This window comes from Protopterus annectens, chromosome 3.part0 (genome assembly GCF_019279795.1).
Source record: "Protopterus annectens isolate FY-2018-M chromosome 3.part0, PAN1.0, whole genome shotgun sequence".
NCBI classification, from domain to species: domain Eukaryota; kingdom Metazoa; phylum Chordata; order Ceratodontiformes; family Protopteridae; genus Protopterus; species Protopterus annectens.
In genome coordinates this window covers 628,470,998-628,497,434 of record NC_056731.1, presented here as the reverse complement: position 1 = coordinate 628,497,434, position 26,437 = coordinate 628,470,998, and the positions used below count along the sequence as shown (strand labels likewise).

Sequence of the window (26,437 nt, the reverse complement as noted above, 5' to 3'; positions counted from 1 at the left end):
TTGACAATGTATTGCTCACAGAAGGTAATTCTCATTAAACAAGCATGCTACTTAATGAAAATGTTAAAATATCTATTCAAAACTCTCATAATTTTGAAAACAGCATTTTTGACATATTTATTAGTGTAAGACAATTAGAACTACCTTCTGTTTTATTCTAAAGAGTAAAAGTAATGCAGTTCATTCACTAATTCATGTGTAAAAGCTTGGTTACCTGTGAGCAAAATCATGCATAGCACTGTACTGGAATGTTACACAGCAGGACATCAGATGATATTTAACAGAAAATAAATAAGTTACTTGAGCCATTTGCATGGTAAATCCAATGCCAGTTATACATTTGTGTTCCAACAATAGTCCAAACGAAATCTAAGGGAAGGCATCCTCTACTGCATACCAAAAGCATGGTAAGTATAATATATCAGTGCCAAATATGTTAAGTACAGTGTGTTGTCAAAACAGGCCCCATAACCACACGATGAAGGACAGCTAGATGTGAAGGGCATACTTCAAACACTGAAATTTATACTAAAATCAGCCGAACAGCTCATAAATGAGCATTGGGGAAACTAGTGTTTTATGATACTTGTTATGACAGTTTTGTAGAGTTTGATAGATCTGATCTTATAGCACACTCTTTTATATCTAAATAGGAGGAACTTCATTGTCTTAGTAATGAATTCAAGTACCAATATTTAAAAAAGGTTTAATTAGCCTTATAGCAACAAGCTCATATTTGCATAGCTAATATACACTTCATTAGTACAGTTGTCTGATACATGTTGAACTTAATTAAATTCTGCTTTCCATTCTATAAACATATGTGTTGCTCTCTATATACTGCAGACTATCACTGAAATTGCTATTTAACTGTAGCTTTTATATGTCATGCCATTGCTGTCTTGCAAGTAAACTGTCATACTGTTTAAATTGTACAAACAACATATTCATATGTGATATTATTGTCTGTATTTATCTTCACTAACTCAAATCATTGTTGCTCTGGAAATGAATTGTCATACTCTCTGTCTTGTACAAATAATAAAAGAAATGTAGCTATCTGATGAAACCTGTGAATGCCTAACCGGCTCAGGTCTTGGCTGGAAATGTCTCTAAACCATGACACCTACTCTGTCAAGAAATTAAGTAAGAAAGGAGGTAAATAAATAACTATGCACGGCCTGTATTTGTGAATTTTATGAATTAGGTGAGCCCTAACAGTATCATCCAAGGAGTCTGAGCTGTGCCATCACAGACCGAAGGAGCACAATTCAATTAACATTAATCTAACTGTACATATAAGGCCCTTAAACAAATGGTGTAACTAGGAACATCACAGAAAATCAGCATAACTGTATCTGTATGGCCCAGCTATAGATGTGAAAGGTGTAAAACAGTGCATCTGGGAGTAATACAATGGCATCTGGGAGTAAAGGTTACAAACTAGTACTTACTTGTCACGTCACTCTAGATCAGAGGAAAGTTAACATGGTAAAAGCACATTAGAAATCCTGTAAAAGTCTTCAGTTAAAATTAGAAAACTTGCACAAATAATTGCTGACTTTGCAGTACCAAAATAAATGAAAATGAAAGAGTCTAGATACTTATCTGTAAAATAAATGACCACATTGCTCTTCTTTGAGTTAATTTCTCATTCTGAAAACAGACAGGATAGCACCTGATTACCTTATTTCCACTGAAATAAACACTGCTGTCAGGACACGTGCACTGGTATGTTTTCAGTGGTAACAGGTATCATATACTGCTTTTAGGAAGGGATATAAAGTGACTGATAGCCTCTCTCATTTCTTTCTGGAGAGGGCACAAATGCTGCTTATGTGACTTCAGCTGATGAGAGCCCTACAGAATGTATGCTTCATGGCAGATCTTGGAGACATGCAACAATAACTCAAGATGATACTTAAATCTCTTATTTGTCAAATGGTCGACAATCATAGCTCTCAACTGTCCTTGATTTGTAGAACATCCTGAAATTTACCTCATGTTTTTGGCCTACACCTCATACGTTTTTTTGCTTTTTCTGGTAAATCATTGAGGATTACAGTCCATCAGTAATAACAGATAGAGACAGAATTTCATGCTTTATATTTTTCAGAAAATACATGTTAATGCAAAGTCTGTTGCTCTATTAACTTTCTAAGTGAACTCCAGTATTTTGGGTCTTTGTCATTACTTTGGCTTTGGTCCTTATTCTCAAGCAAAGTTAAGATGCAGGCAGAAACCACTGCATGCAAAGAAGAGGGAAGCAGATGGCCTGCCTGAGTGAAATAGTGACCTCTGGCAGCCCATACTATCTTTTCTATTGATTTCCTCTCTAGCCTAAGTATGCAAAGAATGCCCACTAGGCCTGGTTTCCTGGTGAGCTGGAAACCTGTTCTGCTGTACAGTTAATATCATAGCAGGAAGGGCAAGCTATGAGAAAATAAGTCCTCAGAGTAGTGGGGATCTGGTAGCCTAAAAGGTTCACAGACACTGAGAGGAAACCTGGTGGTTTAAAAGTTTCACAGCTACTGAGGAACATGCATTAGATAAGTGGTAGGACAATACGATACCATTCTTTAAAAGCAAAACATCTCTTCACACAGTAGTACTAAAGAAGCAGTGCTGTAATAACAGCTACAAGAAAAAGGGTCTGTTTAAGGCAGCCAGCCACATGAAGACAATGCTACTGCCATATGTCCCAGTTTGAAAATACATATTTTCATAAAGTAACAAGGTTTGATAAATGCAGTGCATATATGTATCTCTAGAGCAAAAAAAAACAAAAAACAAAACGCTCTAATAAGCAGATGTGATTAAGGTTGTCATAGTAGATGGATTGCTTATCAGACTGATTTCAGACTAGGGCATGACAAAATAATTTACAGTGTGTGGTAGGATGTTGTTCTACTGTATAGAAGTCTTAGACAAGCTTATTTCTGTATGGTATTAAAATGTTGCTCATCTGTATGAGCATGTAATGGTAATACAGATCCATACAGTCTAAGAACGATCTGCCATAAATGGTCCTTTCAGTTGATATGCACAAATACTTTTGACATGGGAGGGCTAACCAGCACAGCCTTCAGACATATACAGCATGAATGATGTCTGCTTTTTCCTTTGAGGCTATTCTCCTTGCTTTACTGAGGGAGAGGTCTATCATATGCCTTTTTCAGTTGCAACTCTGCCCAAATTACTTTTGTTACCAACACATGAAACACAGTGACATACACCTGTCTAGTACATATTTATACTTGGAACATAATCTGTGTCTCATATACCTTTATTTTAGCTGCTTCTTTGATGCGGTTGATTGACAAGACAAACAGAATCAGACAGAAAAACTAAAGAAGAATAATGCATTTCTCTCTAAAATGAGCCCCAATTGACTACGTACTTCATTCACAGCCATCATTCTCACTAAACGGTACAGTTCACTCTGTGACCAAATAAATTATTTGGGTATAGTCACCTGAGGAGTAGCATTTACTCTTTTGATGGTTTACTTCTTTTCCCATGCATACCAGTATTGTTCTCTAATTATTTCTTTCCAAACCACAGAAAATTTTGGGTGAAATACTTTGATCCAAGAAAAGAGATAGTCAGTTACTTCCCTCACAGAACATTGACATACACTTATGCTGCTAAGTAATTTTCAATGTGATTTGAATTCAAAACCTATAGGCTTTGGTGTTAATTGTATTCCTAGGTAAAGGATGGGAGTGAACTGTTAAGTTCAAGTCCCTCATCCTGGAGTGTGGGAGTAATTTATGTCCTGTTATAAGAGAGCCTTTGGAGCAATGCCAAGCATTAAATTTCTATTCAGAGAGGTACATAGGGGGTGATCCCAGTTAAAGTGTAAATGCACACCAGCTGAACATCATGAGTGTGGTGAAGCCAATGACTATAGCAGCTTAGCAGTACAGGGCACTGTATCATGCCTACTGACTTAAAGGGGACAGCTGATAGAAGCATTTACAAATATCCAAACCCCATGTTCCATAATGGCCATAGTCTCCTGGATGTTGCCTCTCCTACTAGACATTCCTCAATACCAGAGATAGGTAGGGAGGAATGAATGAACAACGAACAGACAGGCTTAGTGATCATATGGGGGGGTTTGGCCAAGACATATTAAAATGATAGCCTGAACTCTTTCCATGTTTTCATATATTACATAAAGAAGCCAACAGAAAGTAAGTCTAGTTTACCTGAAAGTTGGGCAACTCCTAAGAAGGCCTGTTCCCTTCCTGTCCATCTCATCTCCCTAGGGGCTCCAATTTTATTGAAACCTATCAGTTATATCCTTTACTATCCATCATGCCAGCTGGGTCTACTTCTCCACCACTTTCACTGTGAAAAATGACAGGTGCAACTCTACGTTAAGTTGTGTCATATTCATCTGTTGGTCTTTTCACCTCATTCCTTACATTGTCATTCATTTTCAATATAATTAAATAAATAAATAATAATTCTGTCACATTACCTCCTTTGCTGAATTATACATGCATATGTATATTATTACAATCTGTCTTTCCTCTTGTCTAATGAAGAGGTTGAGGTTGCAAAGGCTGGCTTCAAACCCATCCTTTCTATCCTCTTTAACTTTCTAGTTACCTTCCTCAGTACCTTCTCCACCAGTGTGAACTGTTGTCCATAAAACCATTAGAACTTCAGTTTCAGTCTGGAGCCATAATGGTACTTGACAGAGGGTGCTGTAATACATCTTTTTGGAACTATTTACACCAAACTGCAATTTGTCTTTTTTTTTTTTTTTTTACAGTGAAGATTCATTAACTGAAAACAATAATTTGTGGGGTGAAGATGAACCCAAGACTCCTTCATACCCCATTCAAATTATAAAAAGTACGACTAATAGTTAAGACTATTGTATTTTTATTCAGAAAACAATGCCTTCAAAAGGAACTATGATTTATGGTGATTAGTTTTTATTACATAAGTTACATCACAGGAAGATGAGGTAACCCAACGCAGTCAAAAAACTTACACATAGTGATACTCTATTCTCCTCTTTTCTAAGTGGTGTCTGGAATAATTTTCCAAGGATATTAGAAATGGTAACAATATGGTAATCTAAGAGGAGATTCCATGTGTGCTGTATCTCTAACAGCAATGGTTCTGCAAACATTGTTTTACTCAACTGCACGTTTCCTTCTGTTACTTTTCTACTGGCTGTATAAACAGTATATAATTCTTCGCTTATACTTGCCATTAAGACTATTCTGCACTTTAACGCACTACTTTCAGATTCATGATTATAGCATATTACTTTTCATTCTATTTAGCTTTTTTGTACTGTCACCTATCATGAGGATATTTCAAATGAATATACCAATATTGTTTTGCTTATAGCCTTATGGACTCTTTCCATCTTAATATATTACTCTTGTGAATGTATCCACTGTATATTTTCATGAGTTAGTATGTTTCAACTGTTAGTTTCTAGGAGAATTTACCTTTAGACCTTTACTGAAAATGGGCCACTTTTCATCTGGATAACCTAGTTAACAAATCACAAATCAATAAAATGAAAAAAATAAATCCTCAAAATAATAGGGTGGATGTCTGTTAATAAGTACTAGTTAAAAAAATAATTAAACACTCTTATGCTTCATGGGGAATTCATTAAAACACAACAAAACTCTGGCATCACAATGATAAACCATCAGAGGTGCAAGAAATGAGACTATAAAAATATGTATAGAAAAGACAGTCACATACTACACAATTAAAATCACATTGAATGCAATTCAAACATCAGCAGCAAATGGGACAAAATTTAGTATATGTTGCTATCTGGCATCACTTAAGACCATGAGGTTTAAGTTTAAAGGGTCACATTCATTATAAGGATAGTCTCGTTAAATATAAGATAGTGACTGAGACAGCATTAATGAGTGGTCCTGTGGATGGTGTGGGGATTCAAAGGCAGTGAATAACACGTCTCGTTAGTTATGCTCTGCCTCATACAGTTAATTCCTGAACAGTAACAGAGCTTCTTTACCTTGTTGATGAACTGTAATCATAAGCCATAGAATCTTTAGTAAAAATACAGTGCAATGGCAGTATTTAAAAAAAAAAATACGTCAGTTCTCAGAATGTTTGTTAGTTGTAGTGTTTTCTCATTTTGTACAGTGTATACTTTCAGAACTGGACAGTGAGTAGGTACATGCAATAGTGGTGATAAACAGGACTAGCATCCTTTCTTAATACTGCTCAGAAAGTGCATCAACATGTCCCTGGTGTGCTGAGGCCCATATTCAAAGCATAATGATAGTTTCAGTACTATGAGACCTTCCTTACAAGCCTCGGGACTAACTTTCCAAAGCCAACAGGAAGTTATACAGACACACCACCCCCAACAAAACATTCACAGGTACATATAGAAACAATTTAGGCTTATATTAGGCTAACGGCCAGTGGGGTCTTTATAAGCCTAGCAATGCAACCCAAATGTATCGATGAGTTATGGCACTCTAGAGGTTATTTCTAGGGGTATATGTTAGTTTATGATTTATTGGCTGCCACCATCCGTAAGAGACATAGGTGTCAAACCAGGATGAATTTCTGATTTTCCTTCCAATGGTCCAGGTTTCACCTGAATATGGCTAGGGAAGGGTCTGCTTCACATGGATGGGAAGCTTATTGCAGAGAATGGGGATTCTCTGAGATACATACCTGCCCCTCCTCCAGCTTGTCTTATCATACAATTTCCTACATGAATGGTACTTCGAATGACACAGCACCAAGACATGGCAAAGATAGCATCAAAAATAATTTGGTTTTCCTTTGTAGGTAAAGATGATATCATTTACAAATGTTCTGTTTTTGTCAGTTTCCAACATCAGGTCTTAAACCTTCTTCTCAAGTGCTAATGAATGATAATCAGTTTCAGTTGTTGTGAAGAGCTACCCTACAGACATGATTTTCTGAAGTAGACACTTATACACATGAATGCATATAAATATATACTCATGCCTGTACACACACACACACACACACACACACACACACACACACACACACACACACACACACACACACACACACACATGCACAGACACACAAAAATACACAGACACATGCACATACATTTACACAAATGCACAAGCGCACAAGAAGATGAGGAGCTAAATTAAAAATTTTACTGCTTAGAAGAAAACACAATAATCTGAAAAACTAAAATAATATATCACACAAGCACAAACCTTTATGTAACTGTGTGGCAAACTTTTGTTGTACTTAAGAGTGAACTTTAAATATGCAAAAATATATGGCTAATTGCAAAACTCCACAACTAAGCAAAATGACTTCTTTATATTATTCCATGTTCATGCTTACTTTTGCCAATCTACCACTTTGCCCGGTTGTGCAGTCACCTGTATCTGTTTCCATATACACCATTCCCACTTACATGTAGTCATCTTCTGTCAGGGAGCCATAAAACAGCCTCTGAGTGCTGTTTGTCAAAAATAGTGCATGTTACACTCCATGGGTATTAAACCGTCTTTCCTACTATCTTACAACATCTACATTTTGTCACTGTATGGGGCAGAATGTGATAGGACAGAATGGAAACTTTTTATTAATTTGCATGTTTCACTCTGCTTACTACTGATGGTAAAATTATATGGCAAGATGGACATACTGCTAGCATCATATGATGATGAAACTGGAAGAAGCTCAAACGTTTTAACAGCAACTATGACATCCCACCTAAATTTGTTTTTCATATTGAACGGGAAGACCATGATAGTTTTTGCCTCCATGGCTTGGAACTCAGTTGATGATTCTACACATAAAAGGAAAATAGTGTTGAAAACGTTCACCGTCTTTACAGATACCTCTAGATCTATTCATGATGAACTCCCTAACCACCACAGAGGTTAATGACAGGGGAAAGATAAATCTAATATCTGGCAGTATACAGAAAAGATAGTCAATGTGATACTTAATATTTGCAACATGGCATCAAAAATAGATCATGCCTCTGTACACAGCATTCTTGGAAGTAAACAAAATGCTGCAGAAACTGATTTCAGAAGGAATGGGTCTGAAATGTGACCGCCTAGGGAATGCCAGTTGTTTTGACTGATGCATCATTTGGAAATCCACCTGATGGAAGGGATGGGGGCATATTGTTGTTCTGATGCTAGCAGGAACCATACACAAACTCTGAGATAGTCAAAATCTAAACCAGCTATATTAGAAGTAGTGAATATAGTGACAGAGATAAAACAACTGAAAATGGGATATTCAGAAAAGCGTAGGAGCAAACTACATAGGAAAAAATGGGAATCGTGGGAACAATACATACAGGAGAGGAATGAGGTTTAAAAGAAGGCAGGACTTAAATGAGCTATGTAATATTTGACTGAAAATGATTGGGTAGATTATAAGTGATGCATAATGTTTGCAACTGGGAGTGTGTCAGTATGGTTTGTGATGTAAAATGCTTGCAACTAGGATTGTGTCGTTTGTTTTGTTTTCATTTATTTAAATGTATGATTGCTTATGTAGTAAGTGATGGTTCAATAAAGATGTTTCTTGTTTAAAAAAAGGGTCAGGAATTGAATAATTTATGTAATGTTGCTTAGGTTATATGCTATATAGCAAAATATGTGAAGCATAATGTTTGTTAATTTTAACTTGTAAATACAATTTGATTACTTTTATATAAATGTAAATGTGCTTATTCAATAAAGGTGTTAAACAAGGTATTCCACACTGTACCATAATCTCACATAGAAATGTATATATGTTATATTAATATTAATTTTTAACACTGAATAGTTAACATTTCAATTTCACAATATTTTCTGACTAGATTTGCCTCCATGGAAACAGTTCCAGAACTCTCAAGGAATGTTAACCTCAACATTTGAGAAATATTGCCCTAAATTCTACTTAACAAATTCCACAGAGGCAAAGACATTTGAAGAAAACGCAACTGCAGCACAAGTGAAAATCACTAGGAGGCTTTGCCCGTATAATTTGAAACTGGTACATGGAATCTGGGTCAAATTGTTTCAAGACCTAGGCCCACCAAAGTATACTGTTGATGTCAGATGTCATACATAGTAAATAAGGTAGGAAATGCTCAAAAACTAGATTATCAGACCCAGCTGTTATAAGTGTAAGTGTATCTGAACAGCAAAATGATATTGTGAAAGTGGCAACTAAGGCTAGAAAACCCATGAAAATATTTTTGCCAGCCAAAGCTGTACATCAAAAGGGATGGCACATCATACATTTGAACAACACTCATCCATAAGGTACCAGGCTGTTGGAGCTACAAAACCACAAAACAGTGATCCAGATCAGTGCTCCAACTTCCATGATACCACACCACAGAAGTGCTATCTGAATGTCCAAGGTGGCTTCCTCTGCCATTAAATATATAACAGAATAGTATTAGCTTAGTCAAAGGGAAGATTACAACTGCTCAAGAGCTGGTAAATAACAATATCAACTAATATTGAAATGAAGCACTCCTAGTGAAGATATCTAGACTCTATGAAAGCTTTTTAATAAACAAACATATCTTAAACACTTTTATAGGATTACACATGGAGTTCAGGGATGGGAGGCAAAAATGCAAACTCTTACTATATAGTATTAGTATTTGGTAAACATAAAATGAAAATTACAATGTTTCCTAAGTGTTCCCACTCAGTGTTCATGTTTGGTGCACTGAGTGCCACAATTATGTTCCAATATGGGGGAAAAGGATAGGCTTGTTAAGCACCTCTCAGTGTTCTTAAGATCAGGTCTCACACTACAGACTAACAGCAGACAGTACTGGCCTGCAAAGAGAAGTAGCAGAATGTAAAACAGCTTTAATAGCTGCTAAAAATTTCACTTTGACACACCTATAAACAAAAATTGTAGCAGGCGAAACTGTTTACAAGTTTTGAAAGCTGCTGGTTCTTCAGAGGAAAACTTTGTTTCTGCCTACTGTCTGTTAGACAGCACTGAAGAAATTTACTTGCTTTCAAAGGGTTTTAAAGCCAATAAGACATGTTGTGATCTTGCATTTTTTGTAACTAGTAATACACAGAGCAGATAAAGCATCATTCACTGCAAAGAATTATGATCGTGTGTTACCGATCATAACCCTTACTATGTGTTCTCGACAAGGTTCCCAAGACGTTCACCTCTAAAGATTCCCTTTCAAAAGAATTTCTTGGCAACTGTAACAAAAAGACATACTGCCAGCCCAGCTATCTGGAATTTGTAAATAATTATATGTCATTTGTGAATATTAATACGATTTATACAGAAGTGTGACAGAAGGAGATACTGCCAGCCCAGCTATCTGGAATTTTGTAAATAATTATATGTCATTTGTGAATATCAGCATGAATCATATGCTTGTGTTACAGCTGTATTAGAACTGTATATTATGTGCATATCAAACTGCTGGTGTGTGTTGAACAGGGTTTGTGCAGTGCTGAGCTTGGGAGATGTATCCACAGTGTACCCCACTGGAAAAGAACAAAATGTATACACACTATTGTAACTGTGTAACTGTATATATTTTAACAATAGAAACTAGAACATAGAAGGTTAACTTGCAAAACGTCAAGAAAATAGTTAAAATTAAATTGTTTTTATAACTGATCCATAAAAGATGGTTTCAATGCAGCAAGGATACAGGATTTCGAAACCTAGGGAGCCTTCTGCATTGTTTTGTAAGTGTTTTACTGTTTTATGTCTTCCAGAAGCTGTAAACGTCTGAGGGCTAGCATCTCTATTATGATGTCAAAATGTCAAAAGAGTGAATGCTCTTACATCGACACAGAATAACAGAAGCTCCCAAACCTCGAACGGCCAGAACAGTGATTTTTTTTCCCCAGGGAAAAAAATTGCTGGGCCAACACAAAAACAAAAAACAAAAAAAAAACAAGTCTACACACAAAATAAACCGGGGGACTTCACCCCACACACCCCATGTGAGGGGCTGTGTCCACTACTTAAATATACCAACTCTCAGATTGCACTACAGTGGAGGAAATGGCAAACTCCCGACAAAGGCCCAGCGATTTTTTACTTGGAAATAAATTGCTGTTCTGGCCGTTCCAGGTTTAGGAGCTTCAGTTATTCTGTGTCGATGTAAGAATGTTTGTTCTTTTAAAATTTCAATGGCATAATATAGACCCTGAGAGCTATGTATTTTCACAAGGAGATGCTAAATGCTGGCAGTTTCTAGCAATGGGGGTTTAGCTGGGTGCTAATAGTTAGATGGCAAGAAGTGATATCATGCTGCCAGCTACCCCAGCAGTAATATCTGAAATATTAATTTAAGAACTCTCTGAAAGAGACAGGGCATGTTGTATTTTGTCTTCGACCTAACAGCATCAGCTAGAAAACCCACTCACCACATCTGTCTGGCCTTGCTATGAGTTAGTAAATCTAGGGTACATTACATTTCTCTCAGATACAGTTAGGAATAGTATAGCTTAGATGTTTTCTTTATTTATTTGAGACTGTCCTGCAATGTTGTTTTAAATACTTTCTGTGATTTTAAAAGAAGTTATTGTGATTGTTTACTGAGCATTTTCTTGTACTTTTATTATTTATTATTAAATATATTTAAGAATTTCAATTGTAGCTGGTCTGTCTAGAGGTAATTAAGCTCTTAGAGTAATTGCATATCTATTTGGTGACACTGTGCAGGCCACACCTTATAACCTTTTCCTTGGTTAAACAAACATTTGGATTAACAGTAGCATTATGCAGTAAGATTGGAAACCATTTGATAAGGGCCTTAAAGTAGTGGATAAGTAGTGGCTGGTGGCAGTAAAAACTACCTTATAGTCTGGGCAGAAGAGGCATATTTATTTATTTGCTTTTGTTAACCAGGAAAGTCCACTGGGCTGAAATGATCCCATTTTCAGTGGAAGCCCGGGGAGAAAAGCCCCCCCCCCCAAAAAAAAAACAATGTACATAATTAAGAGATTAGAGAGTTAATATCAGCATTAAACAATATACAAGAGTAATAACAGCATTTAACAATATATAATAGAAAAATATAGGAGTCAGAAGTGACACAGTAACATAGGCAATGTACAGCAACATTTTGTGGAAGACACGGGTGCTTGGCAGATATTCAGTAGATCAGACAGATAATGATAATCTGCACTTACACAATTTTTATACACCATGTGAGGCAGGGTGAGGCACACTGTGTTGTGATTAAGGGTGAGTGCACAATAAGGAGAGTGAAGAAAAGTGTGGGTATTTGAGAGATGAGTCAGGTTAGTAATCAGGTGACTGAGGAATTGGAGATGGTGCAAGGGCATAGCCAATAATTGGAGAGATGTTGGTAGAGTGATTTTTTGAATGACGGGACATTATTTATAGTCCATAGAGAAGGTGGAAGGGCATTCCAGAATTTAGCTACAGTGAAAGAGTAAAGGTTTTGGCCTACAGGGGGTTTAGGTTTCTTAACTTGGATAAGTGATTGATTTTCAGATCTTAGCGAATGGTTTGGTTGATAAAGAGTCAGAAGTGAAGCCAGGGCTGGGCATTTGGAGGAATTATAGATGAATTTGTGTGCTGTGGCTAGTTGTATGTAAGTTAGGTGTTGTGGGAGTTCTAGCCGTTCAGGGATTGTAATGCGTGACAGTGGTGGGAGGAATATTTTGCTCTAGTAACGAATTTAGCAATTTTGTTATAGCAACTCTCCATTTTATTTTTTAATGACAATTGGATGCTTGTCAGAATGGGGGCACCATAGAGGGCACCCAGGATTTAGCTGGGAACTGATAGTCAGATGACAAGAAGTGATGTCATGCTGCCAGCTACCTCAGCAGTAATATCTGAAATATTCATTTAAGAACTCTCTGAGAGAGAGAGAGAGAGAGAAAGGGCATTTTGTATTTCGTCTTTAACCTGACAGCATTAACTGGAAAACCCACTCACCACATCTGTCTGCCTTGCTATGTGTAAGTAAGTCTAGGGTACAGTAATTCCTCTTAGATACAGTTAGGAATATTGTGCGGTATAGCTTAGATGTTTTATTTATTTATTTGAGACTGTCCTGCAATGTTGTTTTAAACAGTTCCTATTATTTTGAACTCTGAAGTTACTGTGATTGTTTACTAAGCATTTTCTTGTACTTGTATTATTTATTATCAAATATATTTAAACCTTTCAATTGTGGCTGGTCTGTCAACAGATATTTAAGCTCTTAGAGTACTTGCATATCTATTTGGTGACACTGTGCACGCCACTCTTAATAGCCTTGCTCTTGGTCAAACTACCATTTGGATTAACAGTAGCATTACACAGTAAGATTAGACACCCTTTGCTAAGTGCCTTAAAGTAGAGGATAAGTAGTGGTTGCTGGCAATAAAAACTACCTTATAGTCTGGGCAGAAGGAGCATAGCTAGTAAACTTGTGCCAGCCTTTTTCAGGTGTGTGTGTGTGTGTGTGTGTGTGTGTGTGTGTGTGTGTGTGTGTGTGCGTGCACGTTGTGTGTGTGTGTGCGTGTGTATAAATTAAATCTCAAAGTGTGTGTGTGTGTGTGCGTGTGTATAAATTAAATCTCAAAGTGTGTGTGTGTGTGTGTGTGTGTGTGTGTGTGTCAGCTACTTGGGCAGGGACATGAAGCACTGGTTGAACAGAGAAGATGCTGGAGATCTTGGATGACAACCCAGCTAAGATATAAACTCTATAGCTGTGACGGCGGGAGGTCTTACTGGGGATCTGGAGAAAGAGGGAGAAACCAGCCCCAGACTGGCTGTGATCTCTGTGTGCTCTTAAGGGAAATTACACTTTACTGTGTGTGTACTTGTCATCCTCCTAGTGTGTACGTCCCCCACTGTTGTTGTGAGGATTAAGGCTCCCTGATGACTGGGCCAGTGGTGGGGCATCACAGCATCCACATGTTAAACACATAATAAGCCGATGGTGATCAGACACATAATCATAATCTTCTATATTTTACTCACTGAGTCTATTAAGTGTTAATAGTATAACACTATATACTACAAATGAACAACCACAGCTTGTGAGGGTTGTCAAACATGGCAATGTAATTCTTTCAAAGTTTTTGTTTGATGCATATATGTGTGTGTGTGTGTGTGTGTGTGTGTGTGTGTGTGTGTGTGTGTGTGTGTGTGTGTGTGTGTGTGTGTGCCTTTAGCCATTTACTTGTCTTCAGCAGCCCTGACATGCTGAATTAATTAATTCGCTGATACTCAAATTAATAAAACATGGTTTACATTTTCAAGAAAAGCAGGAATGTCAACAAAATGTTGCAACAAAGTCAGTCTTCTACTGCAATTTAAATTCCTTTCCATTATTTTTAAAATAAGAATAACTGAAAAAAATAAATTAATGTCTAAGGCCTACTTGCATAGGGATGGGAATTATTTTCAGAAAGACTGTCACTTTAATTTTCAGTTTTTATCTCATTATTTTCAGCTATGTACCATATCTATAGTGTTTCAATGTTGTGCTTACAAACTCAGAGTCTTATACAAGGCCTTTAAAGAGTTTGCCCAACCAGTTATCTAAACTTTCCATAAATCTTATGAGTTTGTTTTTCTCTTCTTCTAATCTTAAGTGTTAACGCATTCCACACATAATCACTCTGCAGTGAAACATTTTCTTAGTTTCTCAGACCTTACTTAGTTTCTGTAAACATATTTTTTTTATTTCTATTTACCAAAGAATGTGCCTTAGGATTAACCATCAAGGCTGCTATAAACATGTCATATATATGGTACCCCTAGGTTAACTCTCTTTGGATGGAAAGTAGCCATCCAGATTTTAAGCCTACACATTTTGCCCATCAATTTGAGACTATGCATGTGAAATTAAAGAGATTCAAAAGTGTTAATTATTGGCTTTTCCTACCTCCTCAGACTGATCAGTACTATACCCCAGTAAACAAATATAAATAAATAAACATTGCATCCATTGTCTGTCCCCCCACAGTCTTCATGTTTCTTTTTCTTTATATATGACTGAAAGACATTTTGAAACAGAGCAAAAATCATGTACACGCACACACACACACACCCACACACACACACAGAAACACACACGCACACACATGCACACAATGTCCTAACTGTTCTTAAACTAGCACCTTAACTAGCCACCAAAAGGCATGCCTTATTAAAGAAATGAGTATTAAAAGTTTTATAAATGTTAATGTCTCTCTCAGTGTGCCCAATGTTTCTCTAATACAGGTATATTTAAATACAAAAAAATTATTTCTTCCATTAATGAATATTACCAGGTCAAGTTAAGTCTTATCCATCTGTTTCATTAAAGTGGTCCATCAAAATGGTAATACTCAACCAAGATTATATCAGTTTAAAGCAGAACACAAGCAAATATAGTAAACTAAATATTTAAAAAAAAACTTACTATGCAGGTGCAGGTTGTGCAGTTGTCATGCTGAAAGGTAGTACCATTATCATAAACTTCACTGTGAAACAAACAGCTTCCTTGTAATAGGTCAAACACTTTCCTTTGACCTGAATATTAAAAGAAGACCAAAAAAAACATTTCTTAGAAGTGTAAGTTGTAGTTGTGTTTTCTCCATTTACAAATGAAAGCAAAACAGATGACCTTATCTTCTTAACTAGAACAACTAAAACATTATGGTTTCATACTTTTTACTGTTCAGAAAATGGAAAACGTCTTGCTCCTTTTACTTTGTAAGTGAATTAGGATTAAAATAAAATATTGTCCCTGATTCTTGGTCTCTGTCCACGATTCCTGAGCAGAGAAGTTGAAATATATGAATGTTTTTTTTCTCTCTCTGTCTCACAGACACAGATATGCATACACATGAACACACACATACACACGCTCGCATGTGTGCAAACATACACACACACGCACACACACACGCACACACACACTTGCGCACACACGCACACACACACACACACACACACACACACACACACACACACACACACACACACACACACACAACACTGCATTCAGTTTTTTTTTTCTGTGCTAAGTAAAAGTGACTTTTTAGGCTGCACCTAGAGAAGAAAAGGTAAAATGGCAAGTCCTTGTAACTGCTGAAGAAGTACAATACACTTTACTTCAAAACATTTTAACCATAAAAGATCACTCATGCTGCTGTTATTATAATCTAACAATATCCATAAGTAACAGTTAAAACCACTTCACTGATTATGTAAACCTCAAGTATCTGAATGTGACAAAATGGCCAAAGGAATGCATTTCAACTAGCTTTACACAGATGAGCATTAATCCTGCAAAGCCAGACTAACAAATGTTTACCTGATCATGTCAGTAGGGTTAGTCATTTTCATCTGCAGACAGCCACTTTACCTAGCAAATATAGCCACACTGTTAACTGTGTGTACTTCATATATCTGGTTGTGGTAAAAATAAATAAATAAATTAAATGAATAAATTAATTCATTTCTAGAAAGACAGGTAGATAATCATAGTAATAATTGCCATAGTTAATGTATTTCAGTTTATTTCCTACAAACGCACAGTAGCCACAGTAAAGTATTTTAACATACTTTATACAAATTCACAGAGATCCTGCAAAGACATCCTAATGACTTTTTAAAATAATCAGATGACAACAGGATAAGCTATTTTCATCCATAGGCAGTCCCCACTCCAGAAATTATAACACATTTGTTGACTAAGTAAACCTCAGATATCTGATTATGATAACAGTAACAGTAACAGTAATATATTTCAGACATGTCACACATAAATTCACAGTAGCCACAGTAAATTATTCTAGCTTGCTTTTCACAAATGCACAATAATGCTACTAAATCAGATTAAAGACTGTTTAAAATGAGCAAATAAAAAAGCAAGTTTCTTTTGTCCAGAGACAGATCCCCTAACCCTACCTAACCTAACATTAGTTATAGCCACTTTATTAGTAGAGCTCACATCATACATCTTATTGTAATATAAATAATGGCCACAGTAATGTAATTCAGGTTTTGTTCCACATAGGCAGTACCTGCAGCAAAGTATTCCAACTTAATTTTATACAAATACAAATTGCCCTGCAAGAATAGCTTAACTACTATAAACTGTTTAGATGACAAGAGGGAAAGGTATGTTTATCCACAGATATACATCTACCCTAACCAGCAGTTACAGTCACATTGTGCTACTCAGATATCTGATTACAATTAAAAATACTGGCTACAGCAAATGTATTTCAACTTTGTTTCACACAGAAGAGCCAAATGAAAGTATACTAGGCTGCTTCACAAAAATGACAATAGTCCTGTAAAGCCATAACATTAACTGAACAACAGCAGTCAGTCATTTTAATCTACAGACTGCCCCTGTGCCCAGAAAGTATAGTTGAAATTGGATTTAGAGCAGCAAAGTAAATACAAGTATATGAATTTGTTACATAACAAGCTAAACTTCTCAGTTGTATATTAAACCTCACAGGACTGCAATCCATGCAGTGTGCAATATATTGAGCAGTACTAAGTTTTCCATGCAGTCTGCATTATATTGAGCAGTACTAAATTTTCTCTGGTATACACTTCTGTCATATTTTGCCTATGCTCCTTGCATGTGGTTACTTTATATTATTCTTTGTGTTTTCTCAAGAATCTTTATTTTTCATCTTGGTCTTGAGTTAAAAAGGGCCATAGTAGTCCAGGTCACCTACTTGCTAATTAAATAAAAGGTGCACGTTAGCTGTTTATTCTTAGAATATTACTAACCCTAGAACAAATGATTGAGAAAAACAAGGATACATGAATGCAACATGCTTATTTTTTCTTAATTTATTTATTAATATCATAGTACTGTCCTATGGGGCTATAATCCCTATCAATGGAGTCTATCATCATTCCTACTTACCTAGTGTTATGACCTCCTGTTAAACAGAAATATGAATTCTATGGATTGTAAATGTTGAAAATCTAGTAATTTACATAAATCCAGGGCTTCAAAAATCTATCCAACATGGATAGGCTAAAGCCTTGTCCCTCTACTCCATCTTATACAGATTCCTCAGAGGTGGTCTATGTCTGGCATACAGATCAATCTCTGACCCCACCTTGATGAAATTGCTGCATATTCCCAAGCCAAACACCACTCGCATGACTCACATGCAAAACCTCAACTTGGTCTGTGACATCAATAGAACCTGCTGGCAGGACAGATTTGTTTCCCAGAGACTCCCCCACCTGTGGAATAGACTCCCTGTCCACGTCAAGCAGAGTACTTCATTATCTCTCCTTAAGAGGAACCTGGATGACTGGATGGGAAACAGAAAATTCACCCCGGGATTCCACCTGTATCCCTGCTGGACAGGGGCATCAGATGCTAACTTCTGGGAGCATGGGCTAATTTATTGGCTAGCCTTATAAGGGCCTCAGGGTCAGTAGCCTAGTAACTTGCTATGATCCTATGATCAACTTGAACCTTGTCAAGAAATACTTCAGAAATTATTCTTACGTGCTAACAACAGTAATAAAACGATGTCTTATGCACACCCTGTTGAGTTTTATGGCTAGGATTAATCAACAGCTTCAGTAGTATGCAGTATGCACTTGCACTGGAATCAACAACTCACAGTCAGGTAGAGGACAGTACGGAGTTACAGTCAAACAAGTAAAATAGAAGTCACTGGAACCATGAGCAGCTGGTAATTAAGTGGTTTATTAGACTCACACAACTTTTAAAACTACTAGTACAAAGTTTCACCTTAAATAAGGCTTCTTCAGGCATATTAAACAAAAAATACAATCTACCATTTATATAATATCAAAGTGGGTCACATGATGACAATCAGGCTTGTTTGTGTATCTCTTTCAATAAAGGCTTTAAAGATACATAACCAAACCAGGTGAAATATGTGCCTCTAAACGTAAAATCCAGTTAAAATCTTTCTTTTTAGTGTAATCATTAATATTACCCCCACATATATTATTATCATCTACTCTTAAAATTGAAATTGTAAAACTATGCCCATAAACATTGTCTCTAATGTGTTTAAATAGTGCATGTGTAACTATTTCTCTTTTAATTTTAGATAGGCAGTTACAGATATGATATTCTAACCTCTGGTTCATTTTACCCTCATAATATGTTTGACAAGCAACACATCTAGCCAGATAGACAACATTTCTAGTTTCGCAATTACCATATGCATTAAGTCTGAAGATATTGTTAGAAACTAGATGAGCAAAATATTTATCACAACAAATGAAACTACAAAAAGCACATCTGCCATACTTAATTGGTCACATCTTCCTTGATATATGTGTCTGCTCTTTATAACATAACAACTGCTTCAAGCTTGGATTATTCTTATAACTGAAGCATGGTCCCTCATTGGCTGCCATCTGTAGTTCTAGTATATCATGTAGGATGTGCGAGTATATTATTTTGATTATATGTTAGCTTGCATCTAACTACTCATTAGTACCTCTTGGTCAGCTTCTGAGAACAGTGGCTTAGCTCTGGTAGATCTACAACTCTTAACATCCACACAAATCTCCAGTATTTTCTGCTTATTATAACCTCTATTAACAAACATTTCAGCAGTGTTATATAATTGCAACTGCATGTTCTCATCAATCATGTTCAGCCTTGCAACTCAAGTGATTCCTAGCTATGTTGTCAAACATAAGCTGCGGGTGCATACTATCACAATGTAAGTATGCATTTCTCTTAGGTGGTTTTCTATATAAACGAGTACTTAAAGTATGGTTGATGTCTCTCAACACTGTTATGTTCAAAAAGTCAACATTCTCTGTTGACATATTTTTTTTTTAAACGTAGAAAGGAACATGTGGAGGATAAATATTCATAAAACATATTAAAGCTATCAACACTGCATCTCCATAGACCGTTATCTGTGGATAGAATATAATTGAGTTCCCATACAAACATAACAATATTTGCATAACTGTTAGTACAGGAGGGTACCCATTGCTACTCTATTGCTATTTTTCTGCTTTTTCTGCCTACTGGCATACAGTCACAGGTTGCAGTCCATTGCATTACACTCAAATTTGCAGTAGGAGATTGCGACACCTGTGCATTGGCCTAGTAATCAAAGAGCCTCAATCCTCATCACTAACACCAGTGAGGGGTGTCCACATTAGGAGGATAACAAATACACACACAGTAAAGTGCAATTCCCCTTAAGAGCACACATAGATCACAGTCAGTCTGGGGCTGATTTCTCCCTTTCTCTCCAGATCCCCAATAAGACTCCCCACTGGCACAGCTATAGGGTTCAGATCTCAGCTGAGTGGTCAAGCCAAAACTTCCAGCATCCTCTTTGTCCAAGCAGTGCTTCATGTCCCTGCCCAAGTAGCTGACACATACACACTTTGAGATTTGATTTATATGCAAACACACAGACAGTCCAGGGGAAGGCTGGCACAGGTTCTCCAGCTATGCCCCCTTCTGCCTGGACTATACAGTAGTACCACCAGCAACCAACCACCCTTATCAGCTACTATAAAAGCCCTTACCAAACGTTGTCCAATTCTACTGTGTAATGTTACTGTTATCCAATTGGTAAGTGTGACTGAGACTTGAAGGCTATTTAGGAGTGGCCTATACAGTATCATCAAATACATGCAAGTACTTTAAGAGCTTAAATTATCTCTACACAAAACATCCACAGTTAAAAGGTTTAAATGTATTTAATAACAAATAATAAAAACACAAGACAATGCTTAACCTAACACAATGACATTAGAGAGTTTAGATTCAAAGGAAATACTTTAAAACAACATTGTAGGGCAGTCTCACATAAATATAGAAAACAGCTAGACTAATCTTACTATTTATATCTAGCTCTAAGATAAATCACTGTTCTAAACATCTTACTTACAGAGCAAGGCACAGTGCTGGTGAGTTGTTGTCAGCTTTAGAACAAAATACTGCACTCTCTTTTTCTCTGAGTTAGTCTTAAATTGATAATACACATTACTGCTGAGTCATTTCAGATTACATAATTCTTGTCACCTCTACTTAAGTTCCCAGGCTTACAGAACTTAAAATTTAAGATTTCTATGTGATTTTGCAGCTGCCAGGAAGTCACAGCAATAAAAGACACTACATGTGAAACCTATTAATTATCTCTGCCTTAAGACAATAGAAAAACTCATAGCCCAGACATTCTGTCTCCTAGCTTGAGACCATGCACAGTTATAGGGTTTATACACATTTCTGTTTTCTTTCAGCAGGGTAGACTGTGGCTACATTTTTGAAGTTCAACACATAACACAGTTTTCTTACATTTGTGAAACAAGCTGGTGGATCATATTAATATTTCCAATGACATAGAATTATTTATAAAATTCTATCTAGCTAGGCAACCTCCCAGTTTATCACATTTCTTCCTCCCCTGAGAACTCAAGCTAGTTTTTCAAATGTCCCTTGAGAAACATTGCTTGAGAGGGTTGAGTCTATCTGGGTATACCTTACCCCATTTCCTGTCTTGAGATCCCATCTGCATTGGCATTGCTAATTCCACTGCTGTGTTGCAATGACATATATGCTTCAACCCTAGGCTCCTCCTTAGTAACTTGGAATTTTGCTGGCTGGCTTAATGTAACCATGTTAGGGGATTGTGATCTGTAACTACAGTGAATTTACTTCCATACAGATAAGGCTGAAATTTCTGCAGTGCCCATACTCTGGCTAGAAATTCCTTTTCTACAGCTGCTTAGCATTCCTCCCTGGGTTGGAGCCTATGACTGAGATAAACCACTGGGTGCTCTTCTCCCTCTGAAGAAATCTGGCTAAGTACAGCTCCCACCCCATGGTTCGAAGTATCCACTTGCACAACACATTCTTTGCTCTAATCTGGACAGGCTAACACAATGGGTCCTCCCAAAGCTTCTTTAAGCCTCTGGAATGCTTGCTCACATGCTGTGGTCAACACTACCTTATTTGGCCTGTACTTCCTTGTCAGGTCTGTGAGGGGAGCAGCTATGGTACTATAACTGGGGACAAACTTTCTGTAGTACTCTGCTTTCTCTAAAAATGCCATCACTTGCTTTTTGGTAACAGGTGCAGGCCATGCCTGAATGGTGTCCACTTTGACAGGTTCTGGCCTGATCTTACTAATCCCCACTCTATGTCCCAGGTAGGAGACCTCTGCCATACCCACCTGGCATTTGCTGGACTTAATGGTCAGCCCTGCCCTATGTAGTCTGCCCAGCACATCCCTGACATGCTGAAGGTGCTTTTGCCAGGAATAGCTGTAGATGGCAATATCATTTAGGTAAGCAAGGGCAAAATCTCCTGTTCCTGCTAGAATATAATCTACCAGGCTCTGGAAAGTTGCTGGGGCATATTTTTATCCCAAAGGGCATCTTTGTGAACTCATACAAGTCAAAAGGAGTCACAAGGGCTGACTTCTATCTAGCACTGGGATTCAAGGGTACCAGCCAGTAACTCTTGGTAAGATCAGTGGTAGTAAGATACTTAGCTCAACCCAGCTGCTCTAGGGTTTCATCTGTCCTAGGCATGGGGAAAGATTCTGACTCTGTGTGACTATTTAATTTCCTGTAGTCCACACAGAACCTGGTGCTGTCATCCTTCTTTGGTACCAGCCCGGGGACTGCTGGACTCTTGAATTACCCCTGGTTTCAACCTTTCCTGTATCTCCTCCCTCAGAGTCTGTTTGACTCTCTCAGGTACCCTATAAGGGGCCTGCCTAATGGGTCTTTTGTGTCTTGTATCCACCTGGTACTGCACCAGGTGGGTGCACCCTGGTTTCCCAGTGAACATGTCCCAAAACTCCTGTAGCACTGCTCGGATTTCTCAAACCTGGGTAGGCGATAGCTGCTGAGACATTGCTACCCCTTCCACTGAGGTGTCAGTCTGAGCCTCACTGAGGAGATCAGTCACCAGATCTCACTCAGACTCCTCCTGCAATCCCCTGCAAATACTCAGCACAGGGGTCACCTTATCATGGTAAGGTTTCATCATGTTACCATGGTACAATTTGTGCTCCTGCGTCGTGCCTAGCAGTTCAACCATGTAGTTAATATCACTGACCTTCCTTACCACCTTGTAGGGTCCCTCCCAGGCTGCCTGCAGCTTGTTGTGTCTGACAGGAATGAGAACCATTACCTGCTGCCCTACAGCATACTCTCTAGCTAGTGCATTCCTGTCATACCAGACATTTTTCTGCTGTTAGGCTTCTGCCAGGTTCTCCTGGGCCAAGCCCGTGAGTTCCCCGAGCCTTGTTCTGAGGTTTAGGACATATACCACAACAGACTCCTTGTAGGATTCACACTCACCCTCCCAGTCATCTCAAATTAAATCTAGAGGCCCCCCTCACCCTATGCCCAAACAACAACTCAAAGGGTGAAAAACATGTGGATTCCTGGGGAACCTCTCTGTAAGCAAACAACATATGGGGCAAATACTTGTCCCACTCCGTCTTAAACTGGTCTGCAAATGCACATAGCATGGACTTGAGTGTAGAGTTTAACCTGTCAACAAGACCATTAGTCTGGGAATGGTAGGGGGTGGTCTTTAGGTGCTTCATCCCACAGTATGTTCACAGACAAGCCAGCAGGTCTGACATGAAATTGGCACCTCTGTCAGTCAGTAGTTCTTTTAGGAAACCTACCCTGCTAAAAATCTCTAACAAAGCATTTTCCACTTTTTCCACCTCAATGGAGGGCAAAGCCACTGCCTCAGGGTATCTTGCAGCATAATCTACTACCACTAGGATATACTTTTTTTCCCTGCAGAAGTTGGGATACTCAGAAGCCCCACAATATCCATAGCTACCCTCTGAAATGGCTCCTCAATCACAGGCAAAGGCATCAAAGGATTTTTCACCTTGTCTCCTGCCTTACCTACCTTTTGGCACTGCTCACAGGTCCTGCAGTACCCTGGTACATTGCTGGAAATCCCAGGCCAATAGAAGTTCTGCATAATATGTCTCTTTGTATGTTTTATGCCCATATGACCTGCAAAGGGAATACCATGGGCTATGGCTAGAAGTGTCAGATGGTAGGCTCATGGCAGTACCAACTGCTGTATCCTGTCACCTTCTAGCCCTCCCTCTAGGGTCCACTCTCTATACAGTAACCCTTTGTCCAAGTATACAGATTCCCCCTTCCCTTGAGAATCAGGTGCCTCATTAGTTACCTGCCTCAGGCTTTGTAATGTAGGGCCTGGGAGCTGTGCCTGTCTCAACTCTCTGTTTGTAACCCTCCCCATCTCCCCTTCCACAGGAAGTCTATTATTCTCTCACAGTGGTGCCTTACTGTCAACCTGGGTACTACTACCCACCTCTGCCCTTGCAGTCACTTTGTCCAAGGGAACATCAGTACCCACAAGCAGCTGTGGCTCTGCTTCAGTCTCACTGCTACAGGGTAGCTCCCTCCCTAAAGTAACCACCTCACCAGTCCTGGCTGCAAGTTTGCAGTCTGTCTGGGTCTCCCCCAGGTTACCAGACCTACATGCTTGTCTCCAAGCCTGACTGTGTGTAACTGCATAAACACATCGTACTGCCTCATCAAAATCCTTCCCTATCAGGACATCTGCAGGATGGTAGTTTGGTACACCTGTTGTCTCCAGACAACATATTATTGGAATTTTGTCTTTCCCACTTAATGGCTCTCCATCCTTTTGTTCCCCACTTTGCCTCCATGGACATTTATATGCTACATGGCCCCACTGGTTGAATTCAAAAAATTTAACCCTAGGTCCTGGACTTGCACCTGGAGTAGTGGCTTCCCCTGCTACTGTCAGATTCTATTTGGGCAGTCTGGGCTGCCCACCATGGGTTCCCTTAGACCCATGAGCAGCACTGGGTGTCTCTTTCCTGTGCAGGGATGCCCTGCTTGCTAAGTATATGTCTCCCTTCTTCCCCAACTCATCTGCAGTAGAGCATTGTCCATCAGCTAACTAGATTCTTATTTCCTCAGCCAAAGTGCTAAGGGCTTGTTCCCTCACAAAAAGGTCTGCCAGCCCTTCAAAAGTAGTGACCTGACATCCACTCACTCACCTATGAAAATAAGTGCTTAGTTCAGCAACATATTCACACACACTTTCATCTGCCCTGCGTCTATGCTTACAAAACATTTTCCTATAAGCTTCAGGTGTTAGCTTAAAAAATTCTAGCAAACAATTCTTTACAACATTATAGTTTAAAAATCATGATCAGATAGCTTGGACAACACAGTTACAGCTTTAGCATGGCGTAAGGAGGTCAGGAACTGTACCCAGAGCCTTTGTTCAACATGATACTGTTTACATACTCCCTCAAACATATGAATGAAACTATCAAAATTACCCCCCTCTGTAAATTGTGGAAGAAATTTAATGACCTTTTGTTCTTCTGGGGTCCAGTTACTCCCTTCCCCATTACCTCCATGACTCTGGTGAAGAGTCAGCATCTCCATTTTATATTGTCTCTGCCTCTCCTTCTAAGGTTCCAGGCTTAGCAGTTTCTCATTCTCCTCAGCCTGCAGACATCGCAGTTTCTCATTTTTCTCAGTCTCTAGATGCCTCAGTATCTCTGCTGCTTCTATTTCCACATTCTTGGCCTCCAACTCAAGTCTCTTTAACTCCAGATGGATATTTAAGTCCTCTGTAGAAAGGTTGAGCTGTCCATTCTCTGAGTGTTGTACATCTCCACAGCCAGTCTGATTGTCCTCCTGATTGCTATTCTCTGATGCAGCTGTGACCAAAGCTGCAATAATGTCTGCTTTAGTCAGGTTTCCATGCACCAGTCCTTTAGCCTGGCACATCTCAGCCAACTGGCTCCTTGTCAGCTTACCATATCCCTCTGCTGACATGCTTGCCTGCTCTCCCTGATTAACTAAACTAACAAAAGAAATAAAACAATTGTGATCTGAACTCTGAATGTTCACTGCATGGCTAATTTAGAATACAAAAACACCTTCAGGGATCACTGTACACAAGCTACAGGAATTCACTATCCACACCACTACAAGACAATTAATATGTGATGCGGCTAACTCACCACTATCAAACAATTAATATTTGATGTGGATATCCCACCACTGCCAAACAATTAATATGGGACACCCATGCACTGGCCCAGTAATCAAAGAGCCTCAATCCTCACCACAAACACCAGTGAGGGGTGTCCACATTGGGAGGATAACAAGTACACACACAGTAAAATACAATTTCTCTTAGCACTCCAAGATCACAGTCAATCTTGGGGCTGGTTTCTCCCTTTCTCTCCAGATCCCCAACAATACTCCCCACTGGCACAGCTATAGGGTTCAGATCTCAGCCGAGTGGTCAAGCCAAAAGCTCCAGCACTCTTTCTGTCCAACCAGTGCTTCGTGTCCCTGCCCAAGTAGCTGACACACACACACACACACACACACACTTTGAGATTTGATTTATATGCAAACATATAGACACTCCTGGGGAAGGCTG

The 26,437-nt window shown here is 38.4% G+C and overlaps 1 protein-coding gene across 1 annotated transcript in view; it reads right to left on the bottom strand.

Annotated features, from left to right (window-relative positions):
- Positions 1-26,437, bottom strand: part of BMPER (BMP binding endothelial regulator) — a 1,202,087-nt gene that overhangs the window by 280,034 nt on the left and 895,616 nt on the right. The window contains exon 8 of the mRNA XM_044065026.1: positions 15,413-15,522. Coding sequence (XP_043920961.1) covers positions 15,413-15,522 — 110 coding nt within the window. The remainder of the gene's footprint in view (positions 1-15,412; positions 15,523-26,437) is intronic.